The 12622-nt window shown below is 39.9% G+C and overlaps 1 protein-coding gene across 1 annotated transcript in view; it reads left to right on the top strand.

Annotated features, from left to right (window-relative positions):
- LRPAP1 (LDL receptor related protein associated protein 1) overlaps positions 1 to 12155 on the top strand; it is a 12388-nt gene extending 233 nt beyond the window's left edge. The window contains exons 2-9 of the mRNA XM_035898650.1: positions 46 to 181; positions 4867 to 5011; positions 5355 to 5479; positions 6845 to 6965; positions 7902 to 8060; positions 8596 to 8678; positions 10992 to 11168; positions 11481 to 12155. Coding sequence (XP_035754543.1) covers positions 46 to 181; positions 4867 to 5011; positions 5355 to 5479; positions 6845 to 6965; positions 7902 to 8060; positions 8596 to 8678; positions 10992 to 11168; positions 11481 to 11546 — 1012 coding nt within the window. The 3' untranslated portion in view covers positions 11547 to 12155. The remainder of the gene's footprint in view (positions 1 to 45; positions 182 to 4866; positions 5012 to 5354; positions 5480 to 6844; positions 6966 to 7901; positions 8061 to 8595; positions 8679 to 10991; positions 11169 to 11480) is intronic.
- Positions 12156 to 12622: the final 467 nt, after the last annotated feature.

The following is a 12622-nucleotide window of genomic DNA, read 5'->3' as shown; positions in this document are numbered from 1 at the left end:
TGCCCGGTGTAAGAGAGTCTGTTTTGCCTGGCATCGCCTCGACAGGCCCGGGGTGGTGTTGGGCCTCTGGGCTGCGGTGGCTTTTGTTTGGCTAGCCCTGAGCGGCAGCTCAGAGCGGGACCCACGCAGCCCTGCTCCCTGGGGCTGTCCCAGGCAGCTGGGAACAGCGGTGCTGTGTAAGGTATCGTTCAGGATATCTCTCAGGAGTTATCTCCTTTCCCTCTGCTGCCATATGAATCTGTGTCGTGGGAAGACATGACATTTAAACCTGGGTCTTCCCATGTCTAAATGCAGCAGTTAAACCACATGCCCAGGAAATGGAAGAAGGAGCGAAGTCCCTCTGGGTACCGTGGAGGATTTGCAACTTGGCTCCGGTACTCGCTGGTTGAATGCTTTTAGCCCTTTAGCTAAGGGGCTTGATGCTCTCATCTGCCTGAAGGTGGTGGCCTTAGTTCCTACTTTGCACAGGACAGGAGCTCACTGCACAGGAGAGTAGGAAACCCTCCACCTTGGTGGTGTGTCACCTTCATTTATACCAAGCGACATAGTCACATGCAGGAGGAGGACCAGCAAATATGTATCACCATTCCCTGACGAGAGCCTTAATTTTGACAGTGATACTTAAGTTTCTCTCACTCTGAACAGGCTGCCCAGGGAGGTTGTGGAGTCTCCTTCTCTGGAGATATTCAAAGCCCGCCTGGATGAAGTCCTGTGTAGCATGCTCTAGGTGAGCCTGCTTTAGCAGGGGGGTTGGACTAGATGATCTCCTGAGGTCCCTTCCAACCCTTACGATTCTGTGATTCTGTGATTCTGTGAGCTAAAAAAATACTTAATTAAAGTGAAAATACAGTAAAAATATTTAATTACAGTGGAAATATTTAATTACAGCTAAGCAGAACAGCTCTAACAGGAGGGAGGAGCACACTGCATACCCGTATTCAACCTTTGAATATTGTAGAGCATGGAAGTTAGAGTCAGGGGTGGTAAAGGTTCTGTTCTTTCAGGCAAAGGGACATTAATTCTGGATGTCTTGTATCCTGGGTAGACATTCCCCAGCCTGAGTTATTCAGTAAGCAGGACATCGCTGGGCTCAGTCAAAAAATAGAAGCCCTGCCACAATGCTGCCTCCCAACATGTCAAAAGAAGGTATCAGAATTACTCCTTCCCTCAATGGAAGAAGGATGGGATGGGGGATAGGGCGGTGTGTGATAATGAAACTCCAGCTGTGAACTGACAGCTGAAGAAGAAACAACATGGAAACTAGAAATAAACTATAATGATAATATTGTTAGTTTCCTGTTATTTTTCCAATACAACCTTTTTTCATTTTCATACCTGGATCTTCTGGAATTCAAATTTGAGTCATCTGTGTTAAGATGCTAAAATGTAAAATGAAGTTAACTCTGTCAGAGTGAAGAACTAAGTTTTAGTAAATTCTATATGTGTAAGCCAGATTTTATAGAGGCAACACCTACTTGAACTAAATTTGCCACTTCTAAATTTCACTTTTGAGTACAATTGACACCCAGCCTGTGGTTTAGAAAGTGATTTTTTCAGTATTTCTGGGCAAGGTATGAAGTAAGAGGAAAACTGCCTGTGTGTTAGACCTGCTTTGAAATACTTGTGTGTGCCATTGCTGAACTCTCTTTCCTTCATTTTCATAGTAGTGGAGCCAGTACTGAAAATAAGGAACTCCTTTGTTTTGACATAAAAGATGGGTATGGCATTTCAGCATTGCAGCACGCAGCTGGATGAGCAGTCCTTCAGAAAGCCCCAAAACGTTACGTAGTGGGAACCAGGATCTGGGAAGCCAAAATTCCTTCCTGTTTCCCTGAGGGAGGGAGGGTTTGCTCTTTTCCAGCATCTCTTTTCATAGGTATATGTTTTATATAAAAACTTCAAAAAGTGATTTTAATACAAAAGTTCTTCTTAGTCAGACCCTATAGTTGCTTGAACCAGTGACAAGTATTAAGTGGGTTTCACAAGGTGTGTGGTTTGGCCTGCTAGTCTGTAACAACCCACCATGCTGTGGTTGCTGCCGTTGGCGTAGTTGTAGCATCGCTTGTTACCGGGGCTTCCTGTCCATCCCAAAGCAGCAGTGTGCTCCAGAATCTAGGGCACGTTACATCTAAAAAATTTGTAGTAAAGAACCCTTTCCTCTCAGAAGCAAGGGTGTAGGTAATGATACTGCAGGTAATGATTGTAGCCAGGTGAACAGTAAACTACTTGATTGTTGTAATGTTTCACAGATTTCCAGCCCTCGTTCCTGGAATTGCCAGATACCTATCTTGGATGTTAATGTCCAGGCAGCATAAGGAACGAGGAATAAGGAATGAGTGTAAGGAACTCTGTGCTTTGTTACTTAATCATTAAACTTAGCTTTCCACCTCTGCTTCTAGTTAGTTATTCCAGCATATGACCGATGTTAGTAAAGTGACACAGTCTTAGCTGTTGACCTTTTTTACCCAGTGTCATTCAGTGTCCTACATTATATGACCTTGAAGTTCTTGAACCAGATACTTTAAATTAGCTTATGTATTCACTTCTGTGTTATATAAATGGGGCAGGCAAGGGGCCTCCAATAGATTTCAAAGGATTTACAGTGTTTAAAAGGACAGTTACACAAGTTTCATACTAAATTACAATGAGCATCAGAAAAAATATTGGAATTGGGAGAAATTTGAATAGACTCTCTTTTTTCCATTAAGGAACAATGGGCTTAATGTAGTTCCTTAGTTTTTATTAAGAGTTTAAAATTATTGATGAGATGTCTCCAAACTTGTTTAGAAGTTCTGACAGTCTTCTCTGGAACTTTTAGAAAACACAAAACTGTATGTGTTTATGAGATTGCTCTAACTGCAGAGAGTATCTCACATAATCTGCATTGTGTAATCTTTTATACAATAGTGTGTCTCTGATGATAGTCATACATCTAAAACATTTTCCTATTTCTGCAGTACGTAAGAGCTGAATTAATTGTTACCTAAGTTATTGCTGGTGATTTTGTACCTGAATTTGCTAACCCTAACTACATATTAAGTCCATGCTACTTGAATGCTGACATTAGAGTAGAGAATGACTGATATGATCGGTCATTTTCTTCAGAATTTATAGCAAACTTTTCACTCAGTCTTCCTTAAAAGTAGATGGTAAAGAAGACAATATGGATGCTCCTTTGCTTTCATATTAGAGGGATCAGAAGTTTTAATGTGTTCTATACATTTTATGTTTACCTTGTGGTTCTGACTACTCTAGGTTTTAGTAAATAATTTCAGTAAGCCAAGTGCAAGATACAGGAAAAAAACATAGTTTAAAAATTGAAATAATTATATTCAGTAGCACAAGACTAATTCATAGGATAGCCAAAGTTCAAAGTAGAAATAATAATGTCCATAGGTTTCTGAATTCCTGTCAATAGGAATTTAGTGCATTAGCTCAAAGTAATGACATTTTTCCTAGTTACTTTCAAATAACCTGCTGACACTCAAATGAATGGCTGAATCTTTTCAGTATCATTCTGTTTAAAAATAATGCTGAGTTCTGAGTCTGCGTTTATTAAAGATACTGCTTCCTCACTGAAAAGGAGAATTTTTATAATCTGTAATCTGATTTTAATGACAAAAAAACCCTCTAGTAAATAAGCTCATGCTAGGACAGATGAGCCCAAGTGGTTCAGAGCTGGATCTGAACTCCCAGGAGCTGGCTGCTCAGTGGTCAGAAGTAGAGGGACTTGGACAGCTCAGGCAGAACTGTATTGGAAGTCACACACCTCACATTTTTTGACTTCCTCTCTTCTCTGGGCTTTTCCTTATCTCGCATCGTTGTTACTAACATGCATATGCACACACACACAAAGTAACTTCTGAAGCATTGATATGATTTGTTACATTTCTTTGTTTTAAACTGAATAACTAAAGTGTCTAAAATTTGGAAGTTCAGAAGTTTAGGCTCAACTTACAACAGCGCTGCTTAGCCAACCACATATTAGTCATTGTCTCTGTTCCTCTTTTCGCTATATTTCACAAAATTTCAAGCTGACCTATCATTCATTTAAATATTTTAATTTTTTTTCCCATAGCTTCAGCCTCAATATCTTATCTTTTCATTCTGTTATGTAGGACAGGAATGCTTCTAGGTTTTGAATGTTTTCAATGCTCATAAACGATGCTAAGAAGTGAGCTTAGAAAATTTTGCGCTTTGATCATAGTAAAAATTGCTGATGAAGTGCCTTTTGGGCCTGCAAGGCCATCCTTGGTGTCCTGGTGGTCTGCAAAACCATACTGACAAATAAAATTTACCAACTCACTATAACTATATGGTTAGAAGGTGTTCCACAAGAAAGCACGTGTGGTGGCAATGGTATGTTGTTTGACAAATTTGGTCATTACTGCCTTTTGTGAATTAGTGGAACTGAATTGATTTAATAATTTTTTTTTTACATTCTTTGTTATTGGTACTGGAAAGTTTTAAGGTAGAATCGTTTTTAGAAGGCGGTCCTGTTAAAAGTGGGGGAAAAATCACATTTAAATATTACTTGAAGGAACACCAAAGAAAGACACAAATTTTTAACCCTTTTGTAATTTTGCTGTTGTCCAAGAGGCTGAAGAGCTGAGAGAGAATGCTATGTGATCACTCTCTGTTAACACTAGTGTGTTGGGGGCATAACCATGTTCATAGGCAAGAGATGTTACGCATGCAGTGGCTCGTACCTTAAGGCCCTTAAATTCAGATGGATACATAGCAGTAGAGTAAAAGAAAAAAACGCTGTGCTCTACTGGCTACACATCTATACTGGCTTCTGAGTTAGCTCTGCAGCAAGAGGTGACTCCACATAACTGAATGCAAACCTTTCTCTGTTCTTGTTAGCTTCATCTCTCTGCTGTGAAACTGGCAGAATTGCACAGTGATCTAAAAATACAAGAAAAGGATGAGCTAAGCTGGAAAAAACTGAAGGCTGAAGGGCTAGATGAAGATGGAGAGAAAGAAGCCAAACTCAGACGCAACTTAAATGGTAAGGTAGATCTTTGCAGAAGGAGTTTAAACTTTGCATCAGACACATGCATGGTTAGACACCTGTGTTTGTGTTTGAATTGTTAAATAACAGGCTGTCATTCCAGACACTGAGTACACACGTGTTCTTTGGCAGTCAGTAGGGAGCTGCAGGAGGCTGACAGATTCCTTTGCTCCTGATGTTTTCAGAAGAGGTCATTAAACCTGGGACCTCTCTGTCTTAAACTGTTAGCTTTTCTCCTCTGAGCTGCAAAATCCAGCTCTGCGAGTCAAGGATGTATCCAATGTCTTGTCTTCTATACATCCATAGTTCTGATGTTTCTGTATCTTATATTCCCTTGCAGTCATTATGACTAAATATGGGATGAATGGAAAGAAGGACTCTCAACTAGTTGATACCAACTACATTAAAGATGGTACAGAAAGTGATACACTAGATGATCCAAGACTGGAAAAATTATGGAGCAAGGTGAGTAAGGTTTCCAGGAACTGGAGTGTAGGAAATGAGTATTTCTTCATTGAACTATTTATTGTCTGTGCCTTCTGAAAGCCCCCAGACTTGGAACTGAATAGCTGTACTACTCTGCTTTTAAGTATTGGCTCTATAGCTCACATCTTTGTGCCCTGAGAGCATCCCACCTGCATCCAGGTCAGCAGGTGTGGCGGGTTCTCTTTGCCAAAAACACCCACATTGGTCTGCATGGAGGATAAGATCCTGGGTCCACTGAGGACAAACAGAGTTTTTCCTCAAATTTCACTGAACTCATGATTTCCTTTTGTGTGACTGTTACACTGTGTGGTAGTATACCTATGGTGTTTTTCTTGTTTTTCTTATTGTTGTTTCTGGGCTTTTTAAAAAAGATGTATTTAAAATAGAACCATTTCATAGACTGCTTAAAAGTGAAATATATAGTAGAGGGTGTTAAATAAAGACTTTCCCAACCTGGTATTCAAGTGAAAATTTCCAGGATTTGCATTAACACATAAAAAATAGAAGATGCACTGTCAGTCTGGGCAGTTAAAATTGGCAAAGTTGTAATCTTAAAAAAAATAATTAATTCAAGTTTTAAGAAACAAGTAGTCAGGTAAAGCAAAGAATTCTTATACCAGTCTAGTGCAGCGGTAAGTAAAGCAGAGAAAAAGATTTGCTGGGTTTTAAAATGTTACCGTAACTAGATACAGCTCTGGCAAGGGACATGATGTCATGTGCTTTGGGGAACAGTAAAGTGCATTAGAAATATTCCCTAAGCAAAAAAAGGGTTGGGGCTGAATAGGTATCAAAACCATTCACTTTTGATCATGTATTGCAGCAAATCAGTCACCAGATTTGTGGGTAGTGCTCCAGATGTCTGGCCAGTGATTCCCTAATTGCTAAAAAGTAGTCCAGTGAGGAACAAATCACTTCAGAGCAAATGCACGGCAGTGATAAAATCTTCACTTGCCAGCAGGGTAAGATTAAGTAAAGACTGCTTAATATCAGGCTGCATCCCTCGTGCAAACAGTCCCCTTACAGTTGCATATGGAGGTCCATGGCCCTTGTTTCTGTACTGAATTATTTCCCATGGAATAGTACTGACAGATATTTTTCAGTGGGTAGTCCGTAGCAAGTCTAGCTTTCTAAGTCTGAAGCAGGCTTCCTTTTGACATGATTAAAGCCACCGAATCCGACAATGTCTAAATCCCGACCACATACTAATATAAAGGGACTTAAAACAAAAGATCTTAAGGAAAAGCTGGACTCAATAATTTTCTAAATGCGGTGGGAAGTTTTGGCAGTTGAGTGTACTTGAAAGTACTTGGCCTGGAAAGCATAATGAGCTCATGTTTCTTTCAGGCCAAGACCTCTGGGAAGTTCTCTGATGAGGAGTTGGATAAGCTTTGGCGAGAATTTAAGCATCACAAAGAAAAGATTCGTGAATACAATATTCTGCTGGAGACCGTGAGCAGAACAGAAGGTGCCCGAACGTTTCTCTGATGTTTCAAGATCAGTACAACTCTTTTCTCTGCCTGTTGCCTCCATTGTTTCCAAGTTTCTTTGAAACTCCTGAAGTCTGACATTTCTGTCAGAATTGCTTGCAGATGCTGATATTTCCAGATACTTGCTGGGTTTAGTTCTGCATTAGCTGCCAAAAATCTTGCCAGCTAATGAAAATGTTGCCATTTCAGTTTTCTGATTTGCCTGCGTTTCAAGCAGGGAAGATACCATCAGATTAGCGATGATGGCGATAATAGTTTAGTGGAAATTATGCATCAGGCATAGATCCAGTGCTACAAAATGTGATCCTACAATCTGCAGAACATGCATGTTTTATCTCACCAGCTGGGAGCCCAAGAGGATAGACTTGAGTATCTTAAGCACTGAGCCTGAGGTGCATTAAAGCATCAAGGATCTGAAACCAACTTGCTGTACTAATCCTAGCTAAAATTTTGTTAGGGCCAGAGTATTCTAAAGCTTACAGGCAGTTTGGTGTTTGCATTGTAGGGTCCAAGGTGGAAGCTGCTGGAAGTCATTTCAACATCACATGTCCTGATTGGTTCATGCAATGCCCAGGGAAGAGAGCACAGGACTCAGCTATCCCTATCTCATTTCCTTGGGATATTGCTAACTTCGGAAAATAAGAACAGTTCTTTACTAAAATCTTGGCTGGTGGCCAGTAGGAGTTAAAAGGCATTTCTGTAATATCACCCTGTAGAGCACTGAGGGGCATTGATCTTAATATTGACCTGCAAAAGGAATTACTGCTTCTTAGAGTGTGGTCTCGATGCTTTACACTCAGCTCAAATGCTATAGAACTTATCATCTTTTATTCACCTCACATTTGGGGAATTTCTGGAGCTTTTGACCTATCAGGATTTGGTCCACAATCAATACTGCTTTTTTTCGTCAACAGATATCCACAAAAATGTTATCAACCCATCTGAAGAGAACCTGGTGAAAGAGGAAATCTTGCACAACAAACACAGAGAACTCAAAGACAAGCTAAGAAGCATCAATCAGGGATTTGAGCGTTTGCGTAAAGTCAGTCACCAGGGATATGACACAACCAGTGGTATGATACAGTGGGGTTTATGCCTATTTGGTATCAATTCTATTTAAAAAAAAAAAATAAAAATCAGTGGGCAAGTAATAAGATGTAGTCACAGTATCACAGTACACAATGTGACCACAGTGGGCTGAAGAGATACAGCCAGCCTGTTCTATTTAGAAGCCAACACTAGAAGGCTAATGAAAGTATGGGGACAACCTATAAGGAGGATAGTTCTGTCTTCCATGCCCACATGAGAACGGATATTACGCCTTCAGCCCCAGGACGGCAGGTAAATGAGACAACATGCAGGGCAAGCAACACGACTGTTCAGCTCCTTGGGGGGGGGTTGCTTTTTAAAGAATACTTGCTAAAGCAATACGTTAGTTTTAAGCTAAGTACTTGGGGTTTTCTCCCTTTTCATCTAAATAGGCCTATTGGTAATGCAACACTTGATATATCTGTGTGCATGTGTGTGAGAAAGCATGCTCATCTTGCGTAGAAGCTGGGCGCAAAACCACTGTGTCCAGATTTTCATTTAGTGTATGTGTTTGTTTAGAATTTGAAGAACCAAGAGTAATTGATTTGTGGGACATGGCCAAATCAGCCAATTTCACTGAGAAAGAACTTGAATCTTTTCGGGTAAGTAGAATTCCATTTAGATCTTTTATGTAAAGATATTTTCCCACATAAAGAAACACTCAATGTTACTCTGAGTGCAGCCACTTCTGTATTGCTCTTCAGATACCATAAAAAAGAGTCATGCTTCTTTCTTAATACTTCAAATACATAAACATGTATGTAACTAATCATATGCATGGTTCTGTGATAATTGGCAAAATGAAAATTCTGAATCTTGTGAAAGCAAGTATTGCATGTTTTAAAACTTTGAAAGATCAGGCCCTGCTTATTTGTTTACAGTGCACCAGATCTCCTTCTCTTATCCAATGTCTTAATGTAATTACTTCTTTGGGAAGCAGTGTATTCTATATACCCAACAATGTCCCTCTTGTGCCCCACCTCTTGCACTCCTAACTTCCCGTGTTGGAGCTGTGTTGAACTGACCCAAAAGTACCACGATAAAGACTGCTTTTCAAGGAAATACTGTAGAAATTAATTCCTGTGGGGTTCATACTGGTTCTATTTAATTCAAATTGCATTGAGAAAAAAATTTCTTTTTTCATCTGCCTCTGCCTCTATCAGAATAGAGTTTGATGGATAGCCTGGAGAAGTAACTGTTCAGGGCTTGCTCATGGAGCTGCATGTTACGATGTTGTCTTACCCTCCAAGACATGGCTAGGGACACCCTGAACTGCTTTTCCATATAAGGTAATGAGAGAGTTTTAACTTCCTGGGACAGAGATTGAAATCTGTCTCTCTTAGATATCAAAGATCCATCTTACTTCTTTTTACTCACATGCAGCCCAATTCTCTTATGAAGCAAACATTTTAATTACACTGATTTCAGTGGCCCTGCTTATAAGAGTGTCAAAGGAAAGCCTGCTGAAGTCTGCAGCAAGGCTTCTGCTGACCTCAGTGGCACATTTTGGTCAGGACTGTACAGTTGCAGGAGTGGTAAATTTGGCCTTTGTATCTGCTGCAGTGAAAAAGAAAAAAACCAAATCCATAAGGAAGAACTCATACCGCCTTATTAATTTTACTGTTTTAGTAGAATCTTCATGCATGCAAACCCTCTTCACCAAACCAAACCTGTCTTGTTACTGTGAATGTTGGGACATCCTAACAAAAGACAGACAGTAAGAATCACAGTAAAACATCTGCCTATTTAAAAAGTCCATGAAAGCGTAATTAAAGAAATCATGTGCTGATTGCATTTACCCTTGTTTGAGCAGCTGAAGTTGTGTCTTCTCCTGAGTGGCCACAGTACCAACTTTCATAAGGGTGTCATAATGAAAGACACAAATGCTGCTCTGCTGGTACATTATCTGAGAGGAGCAGCTAAAATGATTTATCAGAGCACTAAACCCCCAACCTGACCTCATGAACAGAGTATGTAAAACAGACTGGAATGTTCTACAGCAAAAGGGAACTATTTTCTTGTCAGAAATGTTGAAAACAAACCCCCTTTGCTTTAAAAACTGAAGAAGATATATTAGGATGGTGGATGTTTTAATTGTCTTGAAATGAGAGGAGTTTTGTCAGCCACCTGGACCACACACCAGTGATCAAAATTAAGTGGGCTCTGTCAAACAGGGGGATTTCACCGTAGGGTTTGTCTGAGTTTTTCTTCATGTAAATGCATAGAACTGCTGCCGTAAGTGGTGTAACGGTTTGAACTGTTCATATCCTCTTCACAGAGGATGTGTCCTAAGACACAGGGAAACTGAATTTGCTGCCTTGAAGTAGAAAAACAAGAATGTGCGTTGGTGGGTAGAGACACGACTCATTCTTTGGTCCCCCTTGAGTGTACCAGGTTATCTGAGGACCATCTCTGGTACGTCCCTTAGTCTGGCCACTGCCTTTGGGACAAGCAAAGAGGGGGAGTTTTTGTTTGTTCATTAGTTCATCCTATTTCATATTCATCATAGCAGACTTCAAACCCAGAAAACGTTTAAAACAGCAGAAAATGGCAAATCCAGGACCTGATTTTTAAAAAGAGGCTGCTCTTAAAAATTGTCTGTCTGTCTGCCCCACGTCTACTATTCTTATTGTATAAACTTTTATTTGGTACTCACTGCTATCACCTCCTAGCACCTCGCAGCCATCAGCAGTCTCCTGAGGATTCTGCCGTGGGTCATTTTTCATCATCTGCTTCAAAATTGGATGTCTGGGTGGTGGTGATAATATATTGTCCAGACATTCTTAAGAAGCAGGGAACTGAAAAAGCTTTCTGTGCTTGACTTGGTAAAATAGCATGAGGGATGTCTTGGCAAGAAAAGAGAGAGAAAGCCTTGGAAAGAAAATCCTGGAAGCTCTGTGTGTTTGTCATCTTAGGAGGAGCTGAAACACTTTGAAGCAAAAATTGAAAAACACCATCACTATCAGAAACAATTAGAGATTTCACACCAGAAACTGAAACATGTAGAAGGAACTGGAGATAAAGATCACCTGAACAGAAACAAAGAGAAATATGCCATGCTGGAAGAAAAGACAAAAGAACTAGGATATAAGGTCTGTATAAATCCATTTTACATATGCCTTGAAAGTTTAATTCAGTAGTAGAGGGTATGTAGATTATCCAGTGCTGATTTTTCATGCAATTTGAATGACTTCCAGAGGGGCAGTTTAAGGCACACCTGTGCTCCATGTTTAGTACAGGATACGCATAATTGGGTTTTACAGACCTAATTCTAAAGTGCCTGAAATCTCCCCACTCTCTGCTCTTCCTGTTGTCACATACAGTGGTAGCAAAATCTGAATATATGGTATTGATAATTCATCGTCTTACTAAAATTTGTTTGATGTGGTTTGTTTTCCTGCTAGGTAAAGAAGCACTTGCAAGACTTATCCAGCAGAATCTCTCAAGGTCTTCAACACAATGAATTATAAAAATTTGTTCTCCTTCATGGGATCAGTCTGTTAACACAAAACAGATGATGTGGGTTTTGAACAGGATTTACCAAGGAGTCCTTCTGAAATAGTAAGGATCAAACAGGGTTGTCCTGTAAGAAAACTTTTTTTGGTCCACTTAATTGCCAGTTTGGTATTTGCACTATCAAATTAAATGATTAGATTGTACATGTAAGTTGCATATCTTGGATCATGTAAATCTTGCATCTGAATCAAGTAACAGCCTTTGAAATGTCAAAAGGAAAAATCTGTGAACTCTCAGAGGATTCCTGCTAGTAAAAAAAAACACTAATCTGATAGTCAGGAAAGGTGTTCTGAGCAATGAAAGCAGGCACCGAGGTACAGGAAGTTGAAACAGAGGCCAGAAAAATCTTTTATTTCAGTGCCTGGCCTCATACGCTTCCTACTGAAGGTAACGAAAATATTTCTACTGACTTTGAGCAGTGGCTCAGAGCTGCACTGTGTATGAATCTTTCATGGGAGAGGGGCAGGAAGAGTAAGGAGGGAACAAGTACTGAGGTCAATTCACACAATGTAGTCACAGGCTAACACATCTGAAGTTAGCGAATGCTTGTGTACTTACCTTGTTCATGGTTGCTTGGTTTTATTACACTTAGTCATTAAAAAAATCAAAACAAGATACTGGTGAGGCTTTGTTTTTTCCTTCCCTCTCATTTAGTGAGAAGTAACCAGACCGGGTTTTTGAGCATGTTGCTTATTCTTTTAAACTAAAGTTTACTCACATATCACCAGTTTTTAAGACCAGAGGGGTAATTTTATACCGCAAGAACACGTCTCTGTGTTCTGAATAGGCAGAAGGCTCTCTGCAGCAGTTTCTCTCTAAGCACAAATTCCAGTACAACCCTCGGTAAAGATTATTAACACTTTCCCTTTTGAGACCAGATTTTTCTGTTGTGCGTCAGAACTTTGGCAAACATTAGCCATCCGGGTTGAAATTTTCTACAAGAATAATAATAATGCTGACCCTTTATTTCTAGGGAGTGTTTCACATGAAACTCTTCCAGGAACAGGGTTGAGGCAAAGGTCCTGTGTAG

The sequence above is a fragment of the Egretta garzetta genome, unplaced genomic scaffold (assembly GCF_000687185.1).
Source record: "Egretta garzetta isolate BGI_Z169 unplaced genomic scaffold, ASM68718v1 scaffold107, whole genome shotgun sequence".
Lineage (NCBI taxonomy): Eukaryota > Metazoa > Chordata > Aves > Pelecaniformes > Ardeidae > Egretta > Egretta garzetta.
The sequence above is the reverse complement of the archived record's forward strand: the minus strand, read 5'-3'. Positions and strand labels throughout refer to the sequence as shown.